Source organism: Pan troglodytes, chromosome 9, assembly GCF_028858775.2.
Source record: "Pan troglodytes isolate AG18354 chromosome 9, NHGRI_mPanTro3-v2.0_pri, whole genome shotgun sequence".
In the NCBI taxonomy this organism is placed as follows: domain Eukaryota; kingdom Metazoa; phylum Chordata; class Mammalia; order Primates; family Hominidae; genus Pan; species Pan troglodytes.
In genome coordinates, this window is record NC_072407.2 from 63176237 (window position 1) to 63203985 (window position 27749).

General features: G+C 55.5%; 2 protein-coding genes across 7 annotated transcripts; one reads left to right on the plus strand and one right to left on the minus strand.

The window, feature by feature from the left end:
• Window positions 1–61: 61 nt before the first annotated feature.
• Window positions 62–12782, plus strand: TMEM132A (transmembrane protein 132A). Of its 5 annotated transcripts, none has more exons than XM_016920976.4 (13): window positions 266–333; window positions 1535–1684; window positions 2179–2321; window positions 2804–3018; window positions 3241–3459; window positions 4229–4560; window positions 6106–6255; window positions 7282–7480; window positions 7580–7723; window positions 9139–9341; window positions 10111–10387; window positions 10875–11066; window positions 11487–12782. In XM_016920976.4, the coding sequence occupies exons 2-13, from the start codon at window positions 1596–1598 to the stop codon at window positions 12528–12530; spliced, it is 3207 nt and encodes a 1068-aa protein (XP_016776465.2). In that variant the 5' UTR covers window positions 266–333; window positions 1535–1595; the 3' UTR covers window positions 12531–12782. The 5 variants fall into 5 exon arrangements, with proteins under 5 accessions (XP_522023.5, XP_009458716.3, XP_063640188.1 ...); XM_016920977.4 differs by having other exon boundaries at window positions 7285–7480; XM_522023.8 differs by lacking the exons at window positions 1535–1684; window positions 2179–2321 and having other exon boundaries at window positions 62–333.
• SLC15A3 (solute carrier family 15 member 3) lies at window positions 12707–27686 on the minus strand. 2 transcript variants are annotated; one of them, XM_009460439.5, is made up of 8 exons: window positions 26500–27686; window positions 22129–22418; window positions 19291–19438; window positions 17659–17769; window positions 16746–16914; window positions 15103–15261; window positions 13493–13648; window positions 12707–12996 (listed from the first exon to the last, which is right to left on the minus strand). In XM_009460439.5, the coding sequence occupies exons 1-8, from the start codon at window positions 27055–27057 to the stop codon at window positions 12842–12844; spliced, it is 1746 nt and encodes a 581-aa protein (XP_009458714.2). In that variant the 5' UTR covers window positions 27058–27686; the 3' UTR covers window positions 12707–12841. The 2 variants fall into 2 exon arrangements, with proteins under 2 accessions (XP_009458714.2, XP_063640189.1); XM_063784119.1 differs by lacking the exon at window positions 16746–16914 and having other exon boundaries at window positions 17619–17769; window positions 26500–27142.
• Window positions 27687–27749: the final 63 nt, after the last annotated feature.

The following is a 27749-nucleotide window of genomic DNA, read 5'->3' on the forward strand; positions in this document are numbered from 1 at the left end:
CACTAGGACCCGGCGGGGCGGAGGGGGCAGCCCATGTGCTGCGATTCGCTCCCTCCCACCCCACTGCTCCCGCTCCATTGTCTGGGAATTGCAGCCGCGGGGCGGGCGGCGGCGGCGGCGGCGGCCGGGACCCAGCGGGCCAGGTGGGGCCGGCGTGGAGTGGGTGCGGGAGATGCCGTGCGGGACTGGGGCCACCTGAGCCGCCCGCCTCGTCCCCGCCTTCTGTGGGAAGGATGTGCGCGCGGATGGCCGGTCGCACGGCAGCGGGCCCTCGGGGGCCCTACGGCCCCTGGCTCTGCCTCCTGGTGGCCCTCGCCCTGGACGTCGTGAGAGGTCAGCGGGAGGGGAGGGCCGGGGCGAGGGGCGACCGGGCCCGGCCGAGTGGGAGCGAGTGATGCCCGGGAGCCACCAACCTTTGGGTTCTCGGACTGAACCCTGAGCGGGGTCGCCCCGCAGCGCCCTGAAGGTCGGAGAGTTCTTGCCCTCGGGAACCTGCCCCCAGCCACTCGCCCCTAAGGCTTCCTTCACCTTGCACGACCCGGCAACTCCTTCCTGACCCGGGGCAGCCCGGCGCAGGGGCTTCCCCGTCCCGCACCTTCTGCGAGGGACCCCTCAGCCCGGGCATCGAACCCGGCGGCCCCGGTCCCGGGCGCACTAGCGTCATCCCCACTCCCTCACTGTGGTCTGTAGCGCTGCACCCTCCTAGCCTCCTTCCGCCGCCACCAACCCACCCCCCTCGGGAGTGGAAAGCAGCCCCTTTGCCTGGGACCTGCAACAGACGCAAGCCCTCCCTCCCCCTTCCCCCAGGGCTCCCTGACCTTGGCGTCTCCAGGGATGGCCGCATCCTTGCCTTCCAGAACCTTTGAGAGGATTCCTGTCACTGCGGGAAAGGGCAGCAACTTCCCTGTGCTTCGGGGTGGGGGTCGGACTCCCTTGGCCTGGGCTAGCAGGGCTGTGGCTGCAAGGCAAAGGATGCCACAGAAGACAGAGGGACAGTGAAACATTCTCTGCCCTCCCCACCGAAAGAGCCGAGCGCTGGGTGATGGGAGTCCGTGGGAGTCAGGCTAAGAGCATCTTGTAATTATGGAGGCAATGGAGTAGGAGGCGAACCTGAAGCCAGTGGCTGCCCCCAGAGAGCAGTGGTCACTTGTTACGCTTGGGGCAGGGGGCAGCGAGAGCCTCTCAGTCATATGCTCCTTGGTGGGGAGGGCCAGGAAGGAGGTTGAAACCAATTCCCCCACCCCCACCCACAGTCCAGCTGGGGGGCTGAGAGGGAGCTAGCTGTGGGGTTGCTTTCAGCCACCTGCTCCCCATCCCGAGGGAAGCCATGGGAGTCCTAATAGAGAGAGGAGGAAAACCTTGTCAAATCCATTATGCAGCAGCAATAATGCCTGCTCCCTCCAGACAGCACTCCACAGTTTACACAGCCCTGTCCTGTCCACAGTGCCACCTAATGCTCCTGCCCCTTTTACAAGTGAGGAAACAGGCTTCAAAATGTTAATGCCTGACCCAAGTTTCATCAATTTAAATTCAGGTCTCCAGGATCCCAGGAAATCCTCTCTAGGGAGCGCTTCCTAGTTTGGGGGAATTCCAGGATGAGCAAGACAGGGTCCCTTGTTGATAGGAAGATTACTAATTCAGAGGAGGCACCCAGGGTTGCAAAAGACAGGAGACTGGTGGGAAGGTGAGTAACCAAGGAGGGCTTCCTTCAGAAGGAGGCAGTATTCACTCATGGCCCTGAATGAGGAGGGAGGTGCCACCAGGCAGAGCAGAGGAGAGGAGGTGTGCTCCAGGGCATGAAGCCTGCAGGGTGCACCGTGGCAGTGGAGAGTGGAGAGAGAAGTGGCAGGTGGAGACGCCGGATGATCTAGTGGCTAATACCTGGGATCAACCCCCAGCTCCTTCACTCTCCAGCTGTGGAACCACAGGCAAATACCTTAACCTCTAGGCCTCATTTTCTACATCCACAAAATGGGATTCATCATAATAGAACCTGGTTCACAGAATTATTACAAAGACTCAAAGAGTTCATACACATACAGTATTTAAATTCTCACCTGCATATAGCATTCACAAAATGCTAATTATTATTATTAGTGCTCATAGTTAGAGCAAACCAATATGGCTTAGTGCTCCTTTGTCCTTCTGATGATTGACTATTTTGACTGTCTTCCCCAGGCTCCTGGTCCCCACCCCACCCCCAGGGCAAGCAAGTGCCTTCACAGACCTCTTCAGCACCTTCCGCGCCCGCCCATCCCACACTTGCACTCGATACCAGTCGGTTCAGGGAAGAAGGGAGCAAGCTTGGAAAGATGGTGCAGGTTGCCATGGCAATGATGGGGGAGGAGGGGTGGATGCCCAGCAGAGCCTGGCCAAGGATTCAGGGCAGAGAAAGCTCACTTCATTACCATCTTTTACTACACTGGCCCAGTCTGCTGACGGTTGCACCCCAGAAGTGCCTTGGTATCAGAGGCGAGTAGATGGAGGGCAGGAGTTGGGGAAAAGGAGACATTGAGAAGGCTGTTGGCGAGAAGAAGGCCAAGGTCTGTGGAAAGTAGAAGGAATAGCTGGGAAGCATCCAGTCCTGGACTCAGATTCGAATCCTGGCTTTGCTACATACTACCTGTGTGAGGCTCTTTAAGCCTCAGTGACCTCATCTGTGAAATGGTGGTGAGAGGGGAAGGGACATTTACAGCCCTTTTCTCCCTCCCTTGCCCACAACTACTGTGCCCCAGCATGGCACCCGGGTCAGCCCCTGCCAGCTCTGGAGCTGTCATCATCTCTCCCTCTTATGCCTCTTCAGTGGACTGTGGCCAGGCTCCCCTGGACCCTGTCTACCTGCCGGCAGCCCTGGAGCTCCTAGACGCCCCTGAGCACTTCCGTGTGCAGCAGGTGGGCCACTACCCACCTGCCAACTCCTCTCTGAGCTCCCGATCTGAGACCTTTCTGCTCCTACAGCCCTGGCCCAGGGCCCAGCCACTTCTCCGGGCCTCCTACCCACCTTTTGCCACTCAGCAGGTAAGGAGGGGGCACCGGGGACTCTCAGGCTAACAGGACTCAGAGCCTGAGGTCTGCTGGGTACGGCTTGGGAGCCTTCCCCAGCCCCGGCTGTGCTCCCCATATTCCAGAGGGGGAAACTGAGGCCCATAAAGGTTCTCTTCTGCCAAGCTGGGATCCCATCTTCCTAGATCTTCCCCTCCCAAGCTCCTCTTTTGTTAAGCCCTCTCATTCTCTTTCCAGGTGGTCCCCCCTCGAGTCACTGAGCCCCACCAACGGCCAGTCCCATGGGACGTGCGGGCCGTTTCAGTGGAAGCGGCTGTGACTCCAGCAGAGCCCCACGCCCGGGTTCTCTTCCACCTCAAAGGGCAGGATTGGCCACCAGGGTCTGGCAGCCTGCCCTGTGCCCGGCTCCATGCCACACACCCTGCAGGCACTGCTCACCAAGCCTGCCGCTTCCAGGTGAGTAGACAGGCCCCACCTAGGCTGGTCCTGCTGCAGCTGCGTCAGCCAGGTGGTGGGCCCGCGGCAGAGAGGAAACCCCCACTCCTGGGAAGCACGGGGGTTGTGGACCACCCGACTCCATTTCTGCCCCCACTAGCTTTCAGTGCTGTGAAAAGGTTATTTAGGGCCCCAGAGGGAGTTCAGTCCTTGGTGTGTGACTTTGAGTAAGTAACTTAATCTCTCTGAGATTCAGTTTCCTCATCTGAAGAATGGGGTGTTAAGAATTCCTACCCCATCTGGAGTTGGAGTAAGGAACAAGTGAGATGAATGTAAGGATAGCTTACGGCAGAGTAATCAATCAGCCAGTGTGTTTGCATTATTAGTAGTGTTACTTTTATAATTGCTATTTCCACTATTTTGGAGTCTAGCACAGGAATCCATGGGAGAGGCGTCTCTTGAGCTTTAGGATTCTGAGAAGAAGACTGGATTCTAGGCAGGATAGTCCTGGGCTTGGTTAGGGTAAGGCCCTGGGATTGGCTTACTTTGTAATGAGACCTATCCCAAGGGCTGAAGAGTGGTCTGCGGACATGCTCTGAAACCTAGACCTGGTTTGAAGCCCCAGCCAGATTGCTGGTTTGCTGTGACACTCAGGCTGTGTCTCTGGCCCATGCTGGGCCTCCCTTTCATAAGCCCCTCCAGCTCTGGGTTTCCTGCCATGGGTGCTGAGAATCCTGTTCCTCGCCCTGCACCCACCCCCATGCCAATTACTGCTGTCGTGTCTTCACAGCCATCCCTGGGCGCCTGCGTGGTGGAGCTGGAGCTTCCCTCGCACTGGTTCTCACAGGCCTCCACCACACGGGCCGAGCTGGCCTACACGCTTGAGCCTGCAGCTGAGGGCCCTGGGGGCTGTGGCTCCGGCGAGGAGAACGACCCTGGGGAGCAGGCCCTCCCAGTGGGGGGCGTGGAGCTGCGCCCAGCAGACCCCCCGCAGTACCAGGAGGTACCTCTGGACGAGGCTGTGACTCTGCGGGTGCCTGACATGCCAGTGCGGCCCGGCCAGCTCTTTAGTGCTACCCTCCTGCTTCGGCACAACTTCACAGCCAGCCTCCTGACCCTGCGGTGAGCACCAGGCCACGGGGATGGGTGAGGGTGGGAACCTCTGTGGGAAGACTAGGGACAGGTACCTGCTCCTCTTGGGGTCCTTGCTGGAATCCTTGACCTCTGCAAAACATGTGTCCACCAAACTCCTTCCAGGTAAAAAGCCATGACTGTGCTGGTAGGAGCCCACCATGGGCACAGCCCTGGAATTAGAGTCAGAAGTAGGAAGCTGCCCCTTCCCCTGGCACCTCCCTGAGATTCCTTTGTCCAATGGGGCTAACGGTCCACCTTCAGGGCAGCTGCAAGTCTCCAGGGAGGGGAACCCGCAAAGGGCTTAGAGACTGCAGTACCTAAGTGTGAGCTCTTGCTCCAGTGCTCCAGAGAGGGATATTTGCCCCAATCACGTTCACCTACATGCTGTCCCTCCTTGCCACCCTCGCCGTAGGACTCTAGCCTTTGGACAGAGCCTGCTCTTTCCCATAGGAAGGCCCTGATTCTTCGTGTCCTTTTCTGTAATAAGTTCCCCCAAAGCAGCCCCCACCCACCTACCCAGTTCACCCGGCAAGGGCTTGCAGAGTATGACTTGCTTCTGGAGTCCAGCGCAGGAATCCATGGGAGAGACATCTCTTAGGCTTTAAGATTCTGAGAAGCCTGAGTTCTAGGCAGGATAGTCCTGGGCTTGGTTAGGGTGAGGCACTGGGACTTGCTCACTTTGTAATGAGATCTTTCCTGAGGATCGAAGAGCGGTCTGTGGACATGCTTTGAAACCCAGACCTAGTTTCAAGCCCTGCCTGGGTTTGTGCATGTCCCGTCTCTGTGTCTCCCCATCTCCTACGCCCTCCTATGCTCACTCTTATTAAGCAGATCTTTCCTAGACACTTACAGCCTGCCAAGCCCTGTGTCTTCACTCTGCAGATCCAAACACGAGCAAGGGCCAGTCCCTATCTGGCAGAAAGGGGCCCCCAGTGGTAGGGAAGGGAGCTGGATGGGCATGAATTGGATTAGAAGGCATGTGGGTGTGTAAGCACCGAGGGAGGTTTAAAGTGCGGTGGGAGCTCAGGTGAGTGGGTGCAGTAAGGGGGAAATTCATCCCACCACTGGAAAAGCTTTCTAAAGGAAATGGTCTGTGAGTTGTCAGAGGCTTAAAGCATCAGCAGGTAAAGTAAGAAAGGGCAGAGCAGGCTGAAGGCACAGACTGGGCAAAGGCTTGGAGTCACGAATGGGTGCCGTGTGTGTGGGAAACTTGTGTGTAGCTGAAGCAGAGAGTGCATGGAGAGATGTCACAACTGAAGTTAAGGCTGGACCAGACCCTGGAGGGCCCCCGAATGCCAGGCTAAGCTTTGACCTTATGGGCAGTGGGGAGGCATAAGTGGTCTTTGGGTGGGGGAGAGCTGTAAGGTGTGAGCTGCACTGAGGTGGGGTCCTTCTGGGTTGGAGGATGGTGAAGAGGAGATTCAGACTGGAGCCAGGGAGGTCAGATGGCTTTGGCCCCTTGTCTTTCCCCTTCAATCCAGCCCACAGTTCAGCATCCACCTTGCCAAACTGAGCCTATACTCTCTTCCCCAGGATCAAGGTGAAGAAGGGGCTGCATGTGACAGCCGCCCGCCCAGCCCAGCCCACACTCTGGACTGCCAAGCTGGACCGCTTCAAGGGCTCCAAGCATCACACCACCCTCATCACCTGCCACCGTGCTGGGCTCACAGAGCCAGATTCCAGGTGGGCAGTTTCCCTCCACCCAGGGGGCAAAGGAGGGAGGACTGGTTATAGAGTGCAGTTGAGCAGATTTGGAGGCTGCCATGCTGCCTCTAGATCCCCAGGTGAGCAGACCCAAGGACAGATTTTTTCAAGGAAGCAGCACAAAGCAGGCATAATCCATTCCTTCATTCATTCATTCGGCCACTATCTTCCCAGCCCCAGCCATGTGCCAGGCATAGCAAGTGTCTGTGAGTCTTATTCTAAGAGATGCCAACCAATCCTGTGCCCCAGGTAGAGCCCTCATAGCCACTACTCCATCCCCCTGCTTCCACCAAATGATCCTTTCTCTGGGCCATTCACATTCCCCCAAAAAGCCCAGCTGCAGTTCTGCAGTTGTGAACTCTTCTTATTCATGCCCTGAGCCTGGGTCAAGGCCATGGACTCAGTAGCCCCAGTTCAAATTCTGGTTCTGATGCTTTTGGGATGGGCAAAACCTTGGGCAAGCCAGTTAACATTCCCCTACCCAAGCCTCAGTTTCTTCACTTGTGAAATAGGAATAATAATGCATCCCTTAGCATTTTTGAAAATAAAATACAGTGCTGCATATCAGGCACCCAGGACGGTTCCCAGCACATAGGTTTTTGTTTGATCAAAGGAAGCTTATCATTCAGAGGGTCAAGTGTCTGGTCCTGGGACCTGGAAGTGAATCTCCCGCATGCCACCTCAGTGGCTGTGGAAAGCGGAAGTCTGGGGGAAGCGGGTCCGGGCAGGCAGGGGAGTGAGCCACCTTGCCAGGTGGGAGGTGGTTAAATGGCTTCATGGATCTTAGAGAGGCCAAGAGTGGGTCAGAGTTTGGGGTCTGGAGCGAGGATGCTTGGGTTTAGATCCCAGCCCCGCTACTTTTTGCTGTGTGGTCTTAAGTGAGCTACGTAACCTCTGTGCCTCAGTTTCCTCCTGTGTAAAATGGGGATAATCATGAATGCAGGAAGTGCTGAGGCCATGCCTGGCAGCTAGCAAGCATTTGGCTTCTCTGTCCCCTTTGGCCAGCAGTCCCCTTGAACTGTCTGAGTTCCTATGGGTGGACTTTGTGGTGGAGAATAGCACTGGTGGGGGCGTAGCGGTCACTCGCCCCGTCACGTGGCAGCTGGAGTACCCAGGCCAGGCCCCTGAAGCAGAGAAGGACAAAATGGTGTGGGAAATCCTGGTGTCTGAGCGGGACATCAGAGCCCTTATCCCACTGGCCAAGGTAAGGAGACCTCCATCTCTGCCCGGGAAGGCTGGAGGCCAAGTCCCAGGAGCCCCATGAGCTGAGGGGCCTGGGGCTGAGCCCCTCCTCCACCCCCAGGCTGAGGAGCTGGTGAATACAGCACCACTGACTGGAGTGCCCCAGCATGTCCCCGTGCGCCTTGTCACTGTGGACGGCGGGGGGGCCTTGGTGGAGGTGACAGAGCATGTCGGCTGCGAGTCTGCCAACACACAGGTCCTGCAGGTGAGTGGCAGGTGCCCAGCTCATGTGAGTCTGCATTTGTGTGGGCACAGTTACGCACGCACACCTTTCCTCCTTCCTCATGTGGGTCCCCAAGAGAACAGCTTCTTCTTGAGACGAGAAACCTCATGGGAGGAACCACAGCTTCAACTTCTTTTGTTCCAGCCACCTCTCTCCCGAGTCAAGTAACCCTAACAGCCCCCCGACCTTAGACACTTTCACGCTCATTATTGCACTGGCAAGTGCGCTGGCCTGAGAGAGTCGAGAGCACATACTCTGGGATCAGAAAGTTTTAGTCTGAAACACATCTTTGTTGTCAACCAGCTTTGTGATCATGGGCTGGTCTCTTAACCTCTCTGAGCCTCGTTACCTAAACTTTAAAATGGGAACATATCTTCGGGTTGTTGTAAGAATTAAAAGCACTTTAAGACAGTATTTAGCAGATAGCAGGGGCTGAAACAATGGCAGTTATTGCTGTTATAATATGATGTAATAATTATACAATGGTAAAAATTATTATTATTATTATTACTGGTGATTGTGAAGCGAAATAAAAGGGAGGGTGGTAGAGCAACTTCCTCTATCTTGAAGTTCTAAGAGGGGAAGCATGGAGTCTGTATGTATGCAAATCCCAGCCACCTGAAGGGAGAAGGTGCCTTTCCCCACTTGTGGTCCTTTGCTCAAATGTGTGTGGTTCCTGCTGGAGGGCCTTGGTGGGAGATCTGCTTTGTCCCACCTCTGCCTACCTGGCTGTAGCTGGTTGCCAGGTGGCTCCAAGAGCAATGTCAAAGGCCAGCATGAATAAGGAGCCAAAGTTTTGGGTTCACACCCCTGCTCTGCCAGGAGGAAGACTGGTATGCAATGGCCAGTTCCCCTGACTGAGCCCCAGGGAACCTCAAGGAATGGCCCCTACAGTAAAATCTTAAACAAAGAACAGGGCTTAACCAACAATCCTGCTGCAACATGCATTCCAGTGACACACAGAGCTGAACTCAGTGGGAGCCCGTCCTACGGCCTGAGGTCAGGGCTGCTCTCTTCTGGCCCATGCCTTTTTTTTTTTTTTTAAATCTATTTATTTTGAAACAGAGTCTCACTCTGTCCCCAGGCTGGAGTGCAATGGTACAGTCCGGCTCACTGCAGTCTCAGCTACCCAGGCTCAAGGGATCCTCCCACCTCAGCCTCCCCAGTAGCTAGGACTACAGGCATGTGCCACCACACCCGGCTGATTTATTGTATTTTTTGTAGAGAGGGAGTTTTGCCATGTTGCCCAGGCTGGTCTCAAACTCCTGGACTCAAGCGATCCACCCACCTCGGCCTCTCAGAGTGCTGGGACTACAGGCATGAGCCATCCACCGGGCCCAGCCTCACACCTGTCTTTAGTGGCTTAGCCCGCCCGCCTGCCCTCTGCCCTTCCATAGGTGTCTGAGGCCTGTGATGCCGTGTTCGTGGCTGGCAAGGAGAGCCGGGGCGCCCGTGGGGTGCGAGTGGACTTCTGGTGGCGCCGGCTCCGCGCCTCGCTGCGGCTGACCGTGTGGGCCCCGCTGCTACCGCTGCGTATCGAGCTCACCGACACCACCCTCGAGCAGGTCCGCGGCTGGAGGGTACCTGGCCCTGCTGAAGGGTGAGTGGAGGCCTGAGGAAGCTGGCAGGCCTTGGCGAGTCACACTGGGACGGAGAGGGCGCAGGGGACACAGCCATGGGCCCAAGTCGGGGTCAGAAAAACTGCCCTGTTGCTTGCAGTTCCTTCTGCCCACCTCCACCCTGGGCCGCCCAGCCAATGATCGCTTTCTGTGAAATTGCTGACCTCCGCATCCCTCTCCTCCTTCCCTGCCTTACTTCTCCGGTAGCACCCTCCACTTCCTAATCTACATCAGTACTGGTTAATGTTGCCTGTCCATCCTTTCCACGCTCCTCCCCCGAGAATGTCAGCCCCTTGAAGCCGCGGTCTGTCTATGCTGGTCGTACCCTCAGAGCCTAAGATGACACAGAGCTCAGGAAATGAACACCCTCGAAGGGGGCTCCCCAAAACCCAGGGAGAGGTGGCCCACGCCTCTGGAATCTAGCTTCCAGGCCCTTCAGAGAGTGAGCGCCCCCAGGGTCCCCGTAAGAGAGCGTCTCCCCTGCGGTCCACTTGGGAGCAAGAGCAGTGATCAAGGCACAGCGCCAGTCGGGAGTGGGCTGGGGCGGCTCGCCTGCAGGTGGAAGGGCCTGACCCCAAGAGGGGCGGATGTCTGCGTTTGAGAAACAGGAGCTGCTGGTGATTAGGAGCCGCCAGCTGCGGGTCTCCAGCAGCTGGGGTCTCCAGCAGCTGCGGGTCTCCAGCAGCTGGGCCCTGGGCAGGCTGGGGCCGCTCAGCGCTGACGGCCAGTCCCGGCCTCCCCGCCCTGCAGGCCTGCGGAACCCGCTGCAGAGGCGTCAGATGAGGCCGAGCGGCGCGCCCGCGGCTGCCACCTGCAGTACCAGCGGGCCGGTGTGCGCTTCCTCGCCCCCTTCGCGGCCCACCCGCTGGACGGCGGCCGCCGCCTCACGCACCTGCTTGGCCCCGACTGGCTGCTAGACGTGTCCCACCTCGTGGCGCCACACGCCCGCGTGCTGGACTCGCGTGTAGCCTCTCTGGAGGGTGGCCGTGTCCTGGTGGGCCGGGAGCCCGGTGTCACCTCCATTGAGGTAAGCAGCTGGGGACCAGGAGAGTAGACCCCCTGAGAAGGGTGGAGGGGCCCCCAAAATGTTCGTGGGTGGGAGTGAAGAGTGTGCCAGGAGCCCAGAGTGTGTGGGGGAGTTGTGCGGTCTAGGTCTGAGTGCAGTGGGATTGGGGATAGGCTCAGAATGGGGTGGCTGCATAAGGGGGGAAGCCCTCTAGCTATGAAGGGCTGAGGTGTGGGTAGTGTGGGGACCGGTTCTTGAGGGAAAAGGGAACTGCCCCCTAGGTGTGGGATTGGGGTCCAGGTATGCACCGGGGTGCAAAGAGTAGAGGGATAGTAGCCCATGAGGCTGCTGGGAGTACCCGGTTCCCTCTGGGTGGGGGCTGTCCGTGGCGAAGACCTCCCCCACCTCCGGAGGGCAGCCCGTGAGGGTGCTGGGAGCACCCGGTTCCCTCTGGGTGGGGGCTGTCTGTATGGAAGGCCCCCCACCTCCAGCTCCTTTCCACCCTCAGGTGCGTTCCCCACTGTCTGACTCCATCCTGGGGGAGCAGGCGCTGGCTGTGACAGACGACAAGGTCTCAGTGCTGGAGCTGAGGGTGCAGCCAGTGATGGGCATCTCGCTGACCTTGAGCCGGGGCACTGCCCACCCCGGGGAGGTCACAGCCACGTGCTGGGCACAGTCAGCCCTTCCCGCCCCAAAGCAGGTGACAGTTGGGGGGTCAGGGGGATGAGGTCAACATCTCCAGATGGGGGCTCATGGTAGAGGGGAATGGGAGGAAGGGACCCTGGTACCTCGACCCCTTAGGGTTTTCAGAGTGAGGACTGACTCTGTGAGGTAGTGAGCTCTCTGCAGCTGGAGGTGATCAAGCAGTGGCTGGAGTATGGCAGTGGGAGGTTGGTTAGATGGCTCTAACTGAGGACCCTCCCAATAACTCAGACCCTAGGGCTGAGTGGCAGACAGGTGATTGACACGCGTCCCCTCTCTCCCTGTGTTTTGTCTATCTGCCTGTGTCTCTGTTTTCTCTCTGGTCTCTCCTCCATGTGGCCTGTCTCTGTGGGAGTGGTTTCTCTGTGCATGCGTGCGTGCCCTCGCATGTCTCTGCCTGTGTCTGTGTGCCCCACAGGAGGTGGCCCTCTCCCTATGGCTGTCCTTCTCTGATCACACTGTGGCCCCAGCTGAGCTCTACGACCGCCGTGACCTGGGACTGTCCGTCTCAGCCGAGGAGCCTGGTGCCATCCTGCCAGCTGAGGAGCAGGGTGCCCAGCTCGGGGTGGTGGTGAGTGGGGCAGGCGCCGAGGGGCTGCCGCTGCATGTGGCTCTGCACCCGCCCGAGCCCTGCCGCCGGGGCCGCCACCGTGTGCCTCTGGCCTCTGGCACCGCCTGGCTGGGGCTGCCCCCTGCCTCCACTCCAGCCCCTGCTCTCCCATCCAGCCCTGCTTGGAGCCCACCAGCCACAGAAGCCACCATGGGTGGTGAACAGCAGGTGGCAGGCAGTGTCGGGGGCAACATAGGTGTGAGGGGCAAGTTTGAGCGGGCAGAGGAGGAGGCCAGGAAGGAGGAGACCGAAGCCAGGGAGGAGGAGGAGGAAGAGGAGGAGGAGATGGTCCCTGCCCCTCAGCATGTCACCGAGCTAGAGCTGGGCATGTACGCCCTGCTGGGAATCTTCTGTGTGGCCATCTTCATCTTCTTGGTCAATGGTGTGGTCTTCGTCCTGCGCTATCAGCGCAAAGAACCTCCCGACAGTGCCACTGACCCCACCTCCCCCCAGCCCCACAACTGGGTCTGGCTGGGCACTGACCAGGAGGAACTGAGCCGCCAGCTGGACCGGCAGTCCCCTGGCCCGCCCAAGGGGGAGGGGAGCTGCCCCTGTGAGAGTGGGGGAGGAGGGGAGGCCCCTACCTTGGGCCCTGGCCCTCCTGGGGGCACCACCAGCTCCTCAAGCACCCTGGCCCGAAAGGAGGCTGGGGGGCGGCGGAAGCGAGTAGAGTTTGTGACATTTGCGCCAGCCCCTCCAGCCCAGCCACCTGAGGAGCCTGTAGGGGCCCCTGCTGTGCAGTCCATCCTTGTGGCAGGCGAGGAGGACATCCGCTGGGTGTGTGAGGACATGGGGCTGAAGGACCCTGAGGAGCTTCGCAACTACATGGAGAGGATCCGGGGCAGCTCCTGACCCTCCACAGCCACCTGGTCAGCCACCAGCTGGGGCAACGAGGGTGGAGGTCCCACTGAGCCTCTCGCCTGCCCCCGCCACTCGTCTGGTGCTTGTTGATCCAAGTCCCCTGCCTGGTCCCCCACAAAGACTCCCATCCAGGCCCCCTCTGCCCTGCCCCTTGTCATGGACCATGGTCGTGAGGAAGGGCTCATGCCCCTTATTTATGGGAACCATTTCATTCTAACAGAATAAACCGAGAAGGAAACCAGAGCTGGGACTGCTGCCATCTGTCCGGTAGAGTGAAGCAAGGGGGCTGGAATAGGGCCTGTTCAGCCCCTGTCCCTGCTGAAACAGCTGTGGGAGGCTGGGCCCTGGGACGCCCTCTCATAGCGTCCAGCGATCCAGACAAATAGGAGAGCCGTGACGGCCTGAATGCCAGCCAGCAGGAAGAAGTAGAGGTCCATCCGGCAATTGTTGATGTTCCCTGAGGAAAGGAGGGGTTAGATTTGGGTCAGGACAGGGATCCTCTGTCTTGCGCCCTGTGCCTGCCGTGTCCTAGCCCTGGGGCTGGCAACTGAGGCCATGTGGGCAGTGATGGGATCTGAAGACACTGGACAGATACCCGCTAATGCTTGACTTCCTGAAGATCTCCAGGGGTGTCTACAATTCCTCTTCAGCTATTCAGAAGGGGGCATGAAATATAAACACCATGAGAAAGGTAACCCTTCAGCCAGAGATGGCAGAGTTCCAGAAGCAGAAAGGAGCCTTGGAGGTCCACTAAGTTCAACACTTGGGGAAAGAAAGGCCCAAGGAGGGAGGCCACGCTGTGGGTGACTGGCCAAGCCCGGGCTAGAACCCCATTCTCCCAAGTCTAGCCCTCTACTTGCTTCTGCCCAGAGTCAAAGCACTTTAGCAGTTGCCACCTCCTTTCCAAGCCTCCCTCCATCCATGTCCCACTCCTGGGGAGGCCCCATACTCACCAAAGTCCTTGGGGCAGTGCAGCCAGCCCCCGGGCAAGGACAGCAGTGCCACTAGGCTGGAGCCCAACAGTGAGCCCACCCCCGACAGGCAGAAGAAGATGCCCATGATGGCGCCCTGCATGGAGCGCGGGGCCTCTGAGTAGGCAAACTCCAGGCCTGCAGAGGGGGAGCAGAGACGATCTCAGGGGCTGGTGCAGGTGCAGAGAACAGGCCCAGGCCCCTGCTTGCTGCCCCTGACCCTGCCCCCACCAAGCCACCCTCCAGGCTTCCCCTGGATGCCTGTCCACTCAGTGGCAATGACAGCACCCATGCATCAATGCCGACTTCCCCTCTGCCCTGCTCACCTGCCTCCTGGCTGAACCCCTGCACCGGGGTACTCCATGTGCTGCCCCAATAGCTCTGTCTCCCCTCCTCCCCTTCCTGCCAGGTCTATCATTTCAGTGACAGCACCATCTTTACCTCCTCTCTCTCCCCACCCTCTCTGCCCACCTTCAACGTCATCGTCAAATTGTTTTGATACAACCTCTGAAATCTATTCTAAATATATGTCCTTCTCTCTATTCCCTCTGCCCTGGGTCCAACCCCAGCCCTGGTCACTTTCTGCAAATGCCTCTTAAACTCCCCTGACTCCTGTCCTCCTCACACAGCCAGGAGCATCTGTCTAAAGCACCTCGGATGGGGTCCTTTCCCAGCCAAAACCCCCTGGAGAGGAGGGGCGCTGTTGCCTTCAGGAGAAATCCCAAGGTGCAGGCTCAGCGCACAAAGCCCTTCGACACTTTGGCTCCCTGCACCTCCAATGCCTCTCCAGCCCTATCCCCCACGCTTCCCGAAGGCTTGGGTCTTTGCTTATGCTGTTCCCTCTGCCTGTAAGACCCCTCCTCCTACCCACTCACCTGCCCGCCTCCTCTCCATGCTTAAGGGCTCCCACTGCACTCTGCCCTGACTTCCACAGCACTCCACTGGCTCACTGTTTGCCTGACTCTCTCCCCATCTGAGTGAGCTCCCAGGGTCAGTCTTTTCTTTATGTCTGACCTAGCCTAGCCCTGGGCCCGCAGCTGAGGAAGCCCTTGCTTTTTTGCTGACTGAAGGGCCTGCCCCAGCTTTGCAGCTCTAGCTCCCAGCCCGGGGAAGGGGGTTGGGAGGGTGGGGAGCGAAGGACATAGAAATCCATTACTATGACCCAGAGTACTGTGTGCTATGATAGAGAGATGAACACGGGGTGGGAAGGGAGGATCCCTTCTGCCCAAGGACCTTGGTATTTAGGCTCAGAATTGAAGGGGATATTGGAGTTCACCTTCAGTCTAAGGTAGAGGGAACAGCAACTTCAAAGACACAGAGGGTGGAGAACCTGGCACCAGGGGAATACGTGGAGAGCTGGTGTGGGAAGTTTCTTGCTCGCCTCCAAATCCCCAGTGCCTGTCACATAGGGGCTGACTTGAACCAGGTGCTAATAATAGACCCCCATTGGGTGAATGAGCCCTGGTCAGAAAACACTGCCTTCCTCCATGCAGATGGGCCCTGGAGGCTGCATCCCTGGGGTACCTGACTTTGAGGTGCCACCGGCCAGAGCCCATCACTGGTGCAGGAGCAGGGGAGGGGATCCAGGGTACCTGGGATGCTGGCAAAGATCTCACTGATCCCAATGAGCAGGTACTGAGGGATCTGCCACCAGATGGACAGTGGTGCCGCGTTGTACAGGACCTCCCCAATCTGCTGGGACACAGTCTCGTTGTGGTGGATGTAGTGTAAGCGCTCCATCTCCAGGACTCCTGGTGGAGGAGCAGAGGGGGATTATAGTCAGGCCCACCCCAGGCAGCTTAGCCCACAGAAGAGCTTGTACATGGTGGGGATGGGGTACTCATGAAGCAGCCAAAGATTGAGCAGCAGGCAAGGAAAAGAATACTGGACTGGGGGGTGGAGGAGGGGGCCAAGATGTGACCAACTCCTCCCTTTTGGTCTTGGCTGCTAGAAGCTCCAAGCTGAGTTTTGCACTCAATAACAGTAACAACTCTCATTAATGGAGAACCTGTTATGTGCTAGGCATTTACTATGCATCCTTGCTGGTGAAGAAAGTGAAATAACTAGCACTTTCAAGTGCTTAACTAGAAAGTTAAGCAACTAGTCCACAGTCACATAGCTGATAAGTAGTCAGGGCTGGATTTGAGCTCTGGTATTTCTGGTTTCAAAGCTGGCCTACTTTCCATGATATCACATGACTTCTCTACTGCAACGTCAAGTATTGCTGTAGTGTTTCTAACCTGGCTTTCAAGTTTAACTATGTTATCTCCTCCTCCTGTGTTGCTTGGGAGATAGCTGTGCTCTAGTGGAATGAACATTGGACATGGAGTTGGAGGACCTGGGTTCCCAGCCTGGCTAGCTGTGTGACCTTGGGCAAATCACTTAACCTCTCTAGACTCAGTTCCCTTACTCAAGAAGCAGGAATAACATTCCCAGGATTATTGTGAGGATAAAATAGGACAAACTGCTTTAAGGATATAGCTGGAATAAAATCTAGTTGGGTTTTCACACTTTCAACACAATACCGTTTATGGAGCTTTCATTTCTCCAGCTCATACTTGTGATCCAGGCACACTATTGAGTGCTTTACAGACTTCATCTGCTGTAATCCTCACAACAGCCCCCATCAGACTGAGTTCCACAAGGGCAGAGCCCTGCTCAGGGTCCGAATGACACCTGTCCCCATTTTAAAGACATAGCTCAGAGACTCTAAGGAACTTCAGGGTCATAAAGTTACTAAGTAAAAAGGGTTCAGGTTTGTGCAACAGTGTGAAAGACTTCTTTAGCTGATCCCCCCCCCCACTGCCCCCACCAATCCCCACTTTGTAACAAATGGCTTCAGATCCTTTTGAAATGGAAGAAGGAAGATAATTTTTTTTTAAGTCTTCATTTGCCACTAAGTGGAAAATTCATTCAACACATTTATGGAGGGCCCACGTGCATGTTCATAGCAGTGAATAAAAAAGAAAAACTATCTCTGCCTTCAAGGAGCTTATAATTCACTGGGGAAAATATTTGTTCCTCTCTCGGCCTGAGTTTCCTCTTCTGTCAAAATGAGGGGCAGCTGGATTAGATAGGAGGGTCTCTTTCAGCTTGCACCTCTGGGAAGCCAACACTGACGCCCACTGGGAGAGGCTGAACTTGGTCCAGGCTACCACTTCAGCATCAGCCCATGGTGGAAGCAGACTTCCCCAAGCCCAAAGTTCAGCCCCCTGCCCCACACCCCTCTGCACACCTGCCACAATGACGGAGGTAAAACCAAAGAACATCCCCAGCGCCATCTTCTGCAGAGCAGAGGGAAGCAGCTTGCACCGCAGCAGTAAAGGGTCGATCAAGCGGTCCTTCAGAGGGACCAGAATCAGCACCACCACAACATTGGCCAGGAGGAGCCAGGCTTCCGGGATCTGGGCAGGAGGAAGTCAGAAGAGGCAGGCTAGCAGAGTGCAAGGAGCCTGGCTGCAGTCAGGAGACCTGGACTCTAGACTGGCCCTGGGTGACCCTGGGGTCCAGCTCCTTTCCCTCTCTGGAGTTCACGCTCCTCAGCTGTGTAACCAGGGAGTGGGATTATATAGAGATGGCAAATAGGTTCCTCTTGTATTCTAACTTTTATCAATTGGTAGTGGCTGATTATGGAACATTTATGGGCTCAGCATAAAAAAAGTCATGATTGACTAGTGATGTCTGCCATGGGCAAGGAAATGGACTACAATGGCAAATTTCTCATATATCTGCCAGCTCTGCAGATCATTCATTTCATGAGTCTGAAATGCCAAGGAACTGGTTTAGAAAGTTCTGGGAAAGGCAGAGATCTAGGTATCTAAGGGTCCCAGAGAAAGAGGGGACAAGGAAGAGTTGAAAAGGGACCTAAGTATGCTTGATCTGAGGGTGCAAATTAGGCAGCGAGACCTGCTTTAGAGCAGCAGCATGGGGGTGTGCAGCTGGCCTGAATTCCTTCAAGCAGTTGAGCATCTTGGCAGGATCCCTGCGCTGTGACACAAGTCCTCCCACCCTCCAGGTGCTTTTCCTGTATCCTGAGGTTGCCTTGCAGGCAGGAAAGGGGAGTGTGAAGGCAGTTTCATTTCCTCCTCTTCTCAGAGGAAGCCGCTACCTGGCTGAACTGGGTGCCGAACACATGCTTTCTCTCTCACCGTGTAGCTGCTGCCCTGGGCTCTCAGGGACACGGAGATGTTGGCCGGGTTGGCTGGGAAAATGTTTGGGATGTGGAGGTGAAGACCCTGCAGGACATAAGTGGACTGCATCTGCCAAGAGAGACGGGGGTGAGGCTGGAACAGAACTGGCCATGCCCCCTCCCAACTCCTAGGTGGCATTCCTCAGCGCCGTACCACAGGGCAGCTGGGCAGCTGTCCCCTCTCCCAGTCTCAGGGAGATAGTCACCTTCCCACCCTCCTTTCTCCTAGGTAGCTGGGCTGGGCAGGGAGCTTCCTGTGCTCTGCTCTCAGGCCTGTAGGCAGTGCGTGCAGCCTTATCCCAGAGCCCAGGCACAGCTGGTCTGACTAGTATTTGTGTCCCCAGGGCCCAGCACAGGGTAAGCATGGATAAATGTTTGCTGAAATGGGAAAGATAATGGCTGCCCCCACAGGGAGTTCTCATCTGACACTGAAGCCAAGCTGAGTCCACAGGTTGACACAAGCACTGCATAGACATGGACTTGCCAGAATGGCTCTGGACACAGCTGCAGGAGCAGGGCCCAGGGGCCACCTCCAATACCACGCACTGCCCCTTTAGTTGCTATATAATGGAGTAGGATCCAGGAGACTCCCACAAGAAGGGCTGGGGCAGGGGAGAGCATGTGGACTGCTCAGGGCAGCAGCCATTTACCAACTGGTATGGAAGGAAGTCAGTATCTGATTGGTATGACTGAGAATCAGCCATGGACACCCTCCCACCACATGCCGCCATCTCATCATAGAAATACTGTGTGCCCCTAAGTAGCAGGCTGGGAGCTCCAACAAATGTTCCTGTGAAGGGGGTATGGAAGGCAATGACCTTATGGCCTGGGGGCTAGCATTAAGCTGCTGCCCACCCTCCTATCACACACACACACACACACACACACACAAACACATCACTAACCTCCCCACTGAGGAGTAATATGGTGAGTGGAAGACAATAGTTCTCAACTCTGAGTATCTGTATCATCTGAAAAGTTTCTTAAACTAGAAACTTCCCCAGCAATTCTGATTCAATAGCCTGTGGTTGGACTTGGAATCTGTTTTTAAAACAGCATATTTTTAAAAGCTCTGCCGGTGATTCTGAAGCACAGCCAGGCTGGGGAACCACTGTTGCAAAGTACTCACTTTTGTGAGCTTGCGCCTGACCTGCCTGCTGTGGGGCCTTGGGCAACTGACACACCCTCTCTAGGCCTCAGCTACCAAGTCGGACAATCTGAATGCAGCAGAGCTGGAAAAGCCTCTCGTTTAAGCCACCCATTGTACACATGAGGAAACAGGCCCAGAGAGATGAGGTGACTTATTCAAGGACCTAGCCTGGCACAAAGCCATCCCAGTAATTCAACTCCCGCAGGAGGTATAGCAGGAGGAAGCTGTCTCCAGAGTTCCTCTTGCCGTACCACCGAGGGAGTTGGATTGCTGAGACGGCTTTGTGCCAGGCCCCATGCTAGCTGGTACGGGGCAGCACCTCACTTTATTCCCAGGCTTTCCCCCTTTCCACATGCCCTGGGCCTCTGTGATGAGAAATGAGGCCATTCAGATGGTGAGTGGGGAGCCAGGCCCCCAGAGAAAAAGGGCAGGTATGCTCACCTGGAAGTAGACCATCCAGTAGGGCACCAGGGTCACCATGACGGGCAAGATCTTCACCAGCACCTGGAAGTTGGTGATGTCCTCTTGCGGGGAAGCCCCTGGCTGGGGAGACCTCTGGTCGGCCAGCACGCGGGCACGTTGACGGTCTCTGTGAGACCCCAGAGGCAGCAGATAAAACAACAGTCAAGGCTGGGCTTGGTGGCTTATGCCTGTAATCCCAGCACTTTGGGAGGCTGAGGTGGGTGGATCACCTGAGGTCAGGAGTTCAAGACCAGCCTGGCCAAGATGGTGAAACTCCGTCTCTACTAAAAATACAAAAATTAGCCAGGCTGTTTTGGCTTGCACCTGTAGTCCCAGCTATTTGGGAGGCTGAGACAGGAGAATTGCTTGAACCTGGGAGACGGACGTTGCAGTGAGCCAAGACTGTGCCACTGCACTCCAGCCTGGGCAACAGAGCCAGACTCCCTCTCAAAAAACAAGCAAACAAACAAACGCAGCAGCCATAATCTTCCCCACCACCTCAGCCAACGTTTTCACTTCTACCATCACCCCCTAATTTAATCCTCCTCCCAGTATCAGCACGTCTCTGAAATCAGTACCCTCATCTCCTCCACCCCGCTGTTAGCACCACCTTCGCCATCATCACCACCATCGCCAAGGCCAGCATCCTTACTATCATCACCTTTAGTAAGGTGACTGCTGTCAGCAAAATCGTCCTCTCCACGGAGTTTCCATTCACATCACCATCACTCTTTTTCAATGTTGGCACCACTACTGCCAATATTATTCTATCCTCTCTTTTGCTGCAAAAGTGCCTAGCCAAGACTCATTCCGCTCTAGAGCTGTGGCCCCTCTGAGTCCTGAGGGAAGTAAGACCAGAGACTGTGGAAAACAGTCTGAAGGGATTTTTTGGCTCGTAGCATCAATTTGCCACGGGAACCAGGGGAGTCCCAGTCCAAGCCTGACTCAGAGAGAGACGCTGTCACAGATTTGATACACCAAAATTCCCCCCCCCCTTGCTGTCTCAAGTCCATCCTCCTCAACAGTCAACATGGCAACCCTCTCCCTCCATGACAAGGCATAGAGAGTGGAGAGGTGGGGGTAGAGGGAATATCAGTAGGCGACAAGGTTGATCAATCACTGCTGCAGCCTTTACCCTTTGCCCTTTGTCCTGAGAGCTTTCTGACCTCTTTTTGTCCAAGAGCCTTGCACTGTCCTTTGAGATTCCAAAAGGGACAATATTAGTGTAGTCATCTCCAAAGACAGCCACTGTCAACTCCACCCTTCCCAGCGTGTGCTGCCATTTTGCCACCAACAGGCGGAGTTTACTTTCCCTGCCATTGTTTCCCTGCTGGCCTTGTGACAGCTTTGACCTGTTAGAATGAAGCAGAAGTGGTGGTCTGGGACTTCAACGCCTCTTAAGGACCTTAAGAAGACCCATAACTTCTGCTTTCTTCCTCCCCGGAACATTCATTCTTGGAATGCTCCCTCCTCTTGGAACCCTCACACGATGCTGTGAGAAGTTCAAGCCACATGGTAAGACCACACGAATGGGAACCAAGGTGCTCTGGTCCACACAGTCCCATCTGAGCTCCCAGCCAACAGCCCACATTGACTGCCAGCCATGTAAGTGAGCAGACTCAGAAGTTCTAGCCCTTTCCAGGTCCCAAATGACTGCAACCCCAGTGCCATCATGAGAAGCAGAACGGCCCGACTGAGCCCAGTCAGTCAGAACTGGGAGAGGAGATAAAAAGGTCATTTAAATCACTAAGCTCTGGTGTGGTTTGTTAGGCAGCGATAGATAATGAAAACCACCACACTTCTCGGCTCCTGACAACTTACAAACCTCTAGCAATATGCCAGACTGGGGAAAGCATGTTCTTCACCTTTTTCATTTAGATCCTATTGACAGGAGCTGTAACTGGCTGCAAGGTCTGGAGACAGATTTGCTTGGCATAAGTAGACAGTTAATTTAGGAAGGCGAGGGGCAAAAGGAAGCCATGGGACCTATGCAAGGTCATTCAGAACCTTCCTCCTTTGGATGTCAGCTAATGAGGAGGGAGCGAGTTTGGCCGATTTCCTAAGACGCTGTGATGGTTAGTAACAGGGTAATGTGGAATTACTTACATTGTATCCTAACAGCCTTCATTGGAAACATCATCCCCATCATCCTCTCCTTTAATGCCACTGTCATCCGCATTGCCAATGTTTGTGTCTTCAGTGTAGATACCAACACCATCATCCTTATCCTTACTACCATTTTCACTGTCAAGACCCTGATCATCCTCACACTTCCTTTTTTTTCTTTTTTCTTTTTTTATTTTTTTCCTGTTCTGTCACCCAGGCTGGAGTGCAGTGGCACCATCATGGCTCACTCCAGCCTCAACCTCCTGGACTCGATTGATCCTTCTATGTCAGCCTCCCAAGTAGCTGAGACCACAGGCACAGGCCACCACACCCCACTAATTTTTGTATTTTTTTGTAGAGATGAGGTTTCACCATGTTGCCCAGGCTGGTCTCGAACTCCTAGGCTCAAGCAAGCCACCAGCTTCAGCCTCCCAAAGTGCTGGAATTAGAGGGATAGCCACTGCCCCCAGCCCCATCCTCACACATTCTGTACGTAGATGGCAACCAATAATACCACCACCACCACCACCACTACCTTGACCTCCATCCTCAGTCACAGCAGGCAGCTCTGGCCCACTGGAGAGCAGATCATCATAAAAAGCTATCACTGTAGCTGAACCAGAATGTCTGCAACCTGGACCATGCCTCCCCAGGAGCGATCCAGCGCTTCTCCAGGCTTGGAGGCTCCCTGCACCCAGAGCCCCTCCTTACCTGGCCGAGTGTCGTTGCCACAGCTGGGGGCAGCAGTTTTGGAGAGCGAGCTTAAGCATAGAGGACACTTGGCTGCCCGTCGGGGGCTTGGTGATGAAGACGGGGGTGGCAAAGAGGAAGATGAAAAATGCCAGGCCCACACAGCCCACAGGGATGCTGTAGCCCAGCAGGAAGCTGATGTTCTGCTGAATAAAAGCCACCACCAGCAGCGACAGCACAGCACCCAGGTTGATGCTCCAGTAAAACCAGTTGAAGAAGCGGCGGGTGGCGTCACGGCCGAGATCCATCACCTGCCATTCAGGAAGGGGTGACAGTGAGGGCCAAAGGGGTCCGGGGCACTCTCTGTACCCATACCCCTCCCTCCTACAGAGACACTTCTTGGGTCGGTGGGTGGTGGGTGTTCCGACACTTTCCCAGTCTCTGATCACTAAACAGATGCTCAGTAAATATTTGCTGAATGAATGAATGAATCCTTCTCTTGGGAGTCACTTGCTAAAGATCAGGACATTTGGCCCAGCTGCTTTTGCATACCCATGACACACACTGCTTTTTTATCGCCGCAGAGGAACACATACAACAGATGTCTCAGATGCCACTTGTTCATTTCTGGTTGATTTATCCCTTTGTTTTTCACTGAGCAACCTACACTATTCTTTTTTTTTTTTTTTTTTTTTGAGACAGAGTCTTGCTCTGTTGCCCAGGCTGGAGTGCAGTGGCACAATCTCGGCTCATTGCAAGCTCCACCTTCCGGGTTCATGCCATTCTCCTGCCTCAGCCTCCTGAGTAGCTGGGACTACAGGCACCTGCCACCACACCTGGCTAATTTTTTGTATTTTTAGTAGAGATGGGGTTTTACCTTGTTAGCCAGGATGGTCTCGATCTCCTGACCTCGTGATCTGCTCGCCTTGGCCTCCCAAAGTTCTGGGATTACAGGCGTGAGCCATCGCGCCCGGCCTATTCATTACTTTTATAATCAGAAAAAAGCCAATAAGATCTCAGTTTTATTGCACATTATTAAAAATGTTGTATGCATGTTACCGAAAGAACAGAAGTCTGAGCGAGAATTTCCTCTGCAGTTCGGAGAGGCAAGCAGAGAAGCCTATTGTGACCCATTCTTTCACCCAACTTTTGTCCCTCTGATATACAGCAGAGGTAGTCCCATGCACAGCCCCAAGAGTGAGTTCTGGCCTGGTGAAAAAAACATTTTTTTTCAGGCCTCCCAGCAAGGGCAGATGGGCTGAAAATCTTTACCCAGAATTTGGATCAATCAGCAACAGCCAGGCCCCAGGCCCCTTCTGGTCTGTTGGCTCCAGTCAGCTGCACTAGCTGCTTCCAAATCTCCCAGGCCCAGGTCCCAGATTCTGACTCAGCAGGTCTGGGGCAGGACCTGGGCATCTGCATTTAAAAAAAAAGCAGTGAGGACTAGGGGCCATTTCAGTGGAGAGAATAAATACTTCTCTACATTGCTAAACCAGTCACCCTTTCCATGCCCCTGCAAATCTCAGGATCCATTACTGTCTTTCAAGTAGAGATTTATATTTCCACCAGCTAGGGCGATTTTGTCAAACTTTACTTTCTGTAGTTGCATTGGGGAAAAGAAAAGTATTTATTTTTCCTTTTTCAAATGTAAAATTATAGTCCACACAGATGCACTTAAACCCGCATTCCATTGGAGATTCTGCGGGGTCCTCCTGGAAGTGGGGAGGGAGGGGCATACCAGCTCACTGATAATTCTCGCTCTAGACTTTCAAGCAGAAAATTGAATAGGTCCCATTAGAAGCAGCCACTTCCATTTATTAATTGGAAGTAAATGAATATGACTATTGTAACTCTAAGGGGGAAGACCAGGCAGCCCATTCAGGATATAAATGAGTTCTTTCAGAATGAGCAGACGCTTTGTCGAGAGTGATGGATGGCCCTTTCTGAAATCAGCAAGTATGTGAAACACGCAGCTCCTAGGGTATAGCTGTTGCCAGATGGTGTCAGTCCCACCCACCCCCACATCCCCATCTGACTGTCCCCCTGAATTCTACAGCCGCTTCCTGCCTGTTGTGAAGTACCCACTCTTGTTAACCCATATGCTGTCTACACTGCAGCCGGAGCCATTTTTGAAGAGCTCAAATCCAGTGATGTCCATTCCTGCCTCAAATTATTTTGGTGTTTCTGCACTGTCCTAGGGATCAGGTCCCGACTTCATGAGGCCTTGTGGCCTGCCTTTGCTCCACCCAAAGTTCGTGCCCAGCCAAGGGGAGAACGTACAGGAGCTTCTGTCACTGTTGATGCCATGGGAGGCTCTGCTCAGTGGTCTGGCCTCCAGAAGATCAGTTTTGCCACAGGGGATACTAGATGGGTGAGGCTCTCTGGAGGTCAATAGGGTCAATGACACAGGTTAAGGGTACTGGGTTGGGGGTGCTAGTGGGATGTCAATGAAATAATAGGATTAAAGGAAGATGAGAGATTCCCATTGACAAATATTGGGGGTCTCTAGGTCTGAAAGAATGTCAACAAGAAGTAAGAAATGGTCAGGGCTGGCCGGTCACAGTGGCTCACGCCTGTAATCCCAGCACTTTGGGAGGCTGAGGCAGGTGGATCACCTGAGGTCAGGAGTCAAGACCAGCCTGGCCAACATGGCGAAACCACATCTCTCCTAAAAAAATACAAAAACTAGCCAGCGTGGTAGCGGGCACCTATAACCCAGCTACTTGGGAGGCTGAGGCAGGGAGAATTGCTTGAGCCCGGGAGGCGGAGGTTGCAGTGATCTGAGGTCGCACCTCTGCACTCCAGCGCAGGCAACAGAGCGAGACTCTGTCAAAAGAAAGGAAGAAAGAAAGGAAAGAAGGAAAGAAAGAGAAAGAAAGAGAGAGAGAGAAAGAGAAAGAAAGAAAGAGAAAGAAAGAAAGAAAGAAAGAAAGAAAGAAAGAAAGAAAGAAAGAAAGAGAAAGAAAGAAATGGCCAGGGCTGGCCTGGGGGCATGAAGTCATCAGCAAAGGATCCTAAACAAGCGGACAAGTGACTCCTTGTCAAGGACACTGGAAACTGCTAGGTGCTGAATTGTGGGTGCCAATTGGATGAAACGATCCTTTTGAAAAATGTCCCCTTTATGAGTATAATATGTGCAATCAAAGAACATTTGATAAACTGAGACAAGAAGAAAGTGCAATTAGTCCAGTGGCCTGATCATACCACTGTAACAATCTTTCTCCAGTTTCCTTTCGTTGACACCTCGTCTTTCCACATGGCTGCAGTCCTATCTGTATGCAGTCCTGCCTCCTGCTTTTGCTCATTTACACCATATGTGGTTATTTTAATAATATTACATTTTAGTCTAAATTATTGTCTAATATCCCACTGGGAACAGCTATCAAAATATAGCCATGTTGTTGGGCATTTACTCATTCATTTAGCAAATACTTATTAAATTTCTTCTACGTGCCATGCTCTGTTCAAGGGGGAACGGAGAAAGGCTCAGAGGTTGAGCTAAGGGAGAAGACCAGGCAGCCCATTCAGGATATAAATGAGTTCTTGCCCATGTGGCTCCAGCTAGTGAAGGGCAGAGCTGGGATCTGAGCAAGTCGGCCTGACAGCCTCTAGCACTGCTGGTAGGAAGAAGCTGGCTTGCTCCTGCCCTGCCCGCACATCCCCATAACACACAGAGAGGAGGTTCATGGTGGGACCTGGAGTCCAGCTGCCTTTACTCGGCTCCTCGACCCTCCATGTCACCTTGGGCAAGTTGATTAATGCCATGAAACCTCTCGGTGTCTTTCTCTGTAAAATGGGCATAATAATTCCTACTTCCTGGGTGGTGAAGAGTATTAAATCAGTTAAACAGTGAAAGTGCTTAGCATAGGGCCTGCAAGTAGCTCAAAAAAGACCAACCTGCCGGGCGTGGTGGCTCATGCCTGTAATCCCAGCACTTTGGGAGGCCTAGGCGGGTGGATCACCTGAGGTCAGGAGTTCAAGACCAACATGGTGAAACCCCACCTCTACTAAAAAAAAAAAAAAAAAAAAAAATACAAAAATTAGTTGGGCGTAGTGGCAGGCCCCTGTAATCCCAGCTACTGTGGAGGCTGAGGCGGGATAATCGCTTGAACCCGGGAGGCTGAGGTTGCAGTGCGCTGAGATCGCGCCATTGCACTGCAGCCTGGGCGACAGAGTGAAATTCCGTCTCAAAAAATAAAACAAACAAAAAAACAACCATGGTTATTCCCACTGCGGTTGCCATCGGTTTTGCAAGGGCTAGCCCCCCTCTTCTTTCAAATCAGGAAACTAGCGCAGACAGGGGACCTGGTTTGTCCCAGGTCACGCTGGGGGCCAGCCCTCCTTCCCTCCACACCCGCCGGAGTCTGCCGGGGCAGGCCTCCTGCCACTCACCTGGTCGGCACCGAAGGAGGTGAGGTTGCTCCGGACGGAGCTGGCGGCCAGGCCGAGTAGCAGCAGGCCCGCGTAAAGGACGGGAGCGCAGTAGGGGCTCGGCGAGGAGCGCGGGCAGCCGGCCGAGGGGCAGGCAGGTCCCAGCGGCGACGCGGGCATCTCTCCGCAGAAGGAGCTGCGGCCGTCGGGGAAGGCGGTGGCGGGCAGCAGGCCCGAGGCGGCCAGGTAGAGCAGCAGGCTGAGTGCGACCGCGCGGTAGCGGCCCAGGTACACGTCGGCCAGCCAGCCGCCCACGGGCGCCAGCAGGTAGGAGGCGCCCAGGAATACCAGCGCGGCGCGCGTCGCCTGCTCGCCGGTCCAGTTGAAGTTGGTGCTGTTGAGGTAGAGCACGAGGTTGGCGGTGACGCCGAAGAAGGCGGCGCGCTCCAGCATCTCCACCAGCAGCACGGCCGCGCCCGCCGCCCGCCGCCACCGTCGAGGGCCCCGCGCGCCGCGAGGCAGCAGCGGCTGGCGCTCCCCGGGCACGCGGGGCTGCTCCCGGGCGCGCGGCGCGGGCATCCTGGCTCCGGGCTGGGCCCCCCGCGGCTCTTCTCTCCTCTCCTCTCCCCGCCTCAGAGCCCTGCACTCCTGCCCCCGGGCCTCGGCCCTCTCCCCCACCCAACTGGCTGGCCCTCCTTTCTCACCGCTTTGGCCCACCCTTCCCTCCTGTCCCCTCTCCCTTTCTTGCCCTACCCTTCCTGTCCCTCCGCTCACTACCCGGACTCTACCACCTCCTCCCTAATTCTCAACTCCCCTCTCCCTTCCCCCACCCCTAAGGCTTCCTCCCGGCGCCTCTCCTGCAGCTGTTTCTCCCTAACTCTCCCCTCTCCTCCCTCCACCTTGACCCTTCCTCCCACTCCTCTTGTTCACATTGCGACCCTCCCTGCTTCACTTCGCTGCCCCTCCGCCTCCCTTTCCCCCTCCCCGTTTGTCGCCCCTTCCTGTTGTCCCCTCTCCTTATGACTCCTGGCCTGCCCTGGGCGTGGGGTGGGGGCTCCCTCTGCCCCAGTCACCCTGCTGCCCCTTGCCGTCTTCTCCACCTCCTCCCTGTCCCCCTCACCCCCACTGCCTACACTCCCCTCTCAGTCCCCTGCAGCCCTCCCCCCAGGCTCAGCCTCTGTCCCTCTCTCGGCTTCTTGAGAAACTCTGGGCTCCCCTCGCTTCCCCTTTCACAGGCCCTATCCGCAGTCCCCTGCCTGCATCACATGGCG

Coding starts and splice junctions, on each gene's coding strand:
- TMEM132A (XM_016920976.4), top strand. CDS start 1,596: ATGAGCAAGACAGGGTCCCTTGTTGATAGGAAGATTACTAATTCAGAG. Junction 2,322..2,803: donor AGCTTGGAAAGATGGTGCAG/GTTGCCATGGCA, acceptor ATGCCTCTTCAG/TGGACTGTGGCCAGGCTCCC. Junction 3,460..4,228: donor ACCAAGCCTGCCGCTTCCAG/GTGAGTAGACAG, acceptor GTGTCTTCACAG/CCATCCCTGGGCGCCTGCGT.
- SLC15A3 (XM_009460439.5), bottom strand. CDS start 27,057: ATGCCCGCGCCGCGCGCCCGGGAGCAGCCCCGCGTGCCCGGGGAGCGC. Junction 17,770..19,290: donor ACTGGATGGTCTACTTCCAG/GTGAGCATACCT, acceptor CTCTCTTGGCAG/ATGCAGTCCACTTATGTCCT. Junction 15,262..16,745: donor TACCTCCGTCATTGTGGCAG/GTGTGCAGAGGG, acceptor CTCCTCCACCAG/GAGTCCTGGAGATGGAGCGC.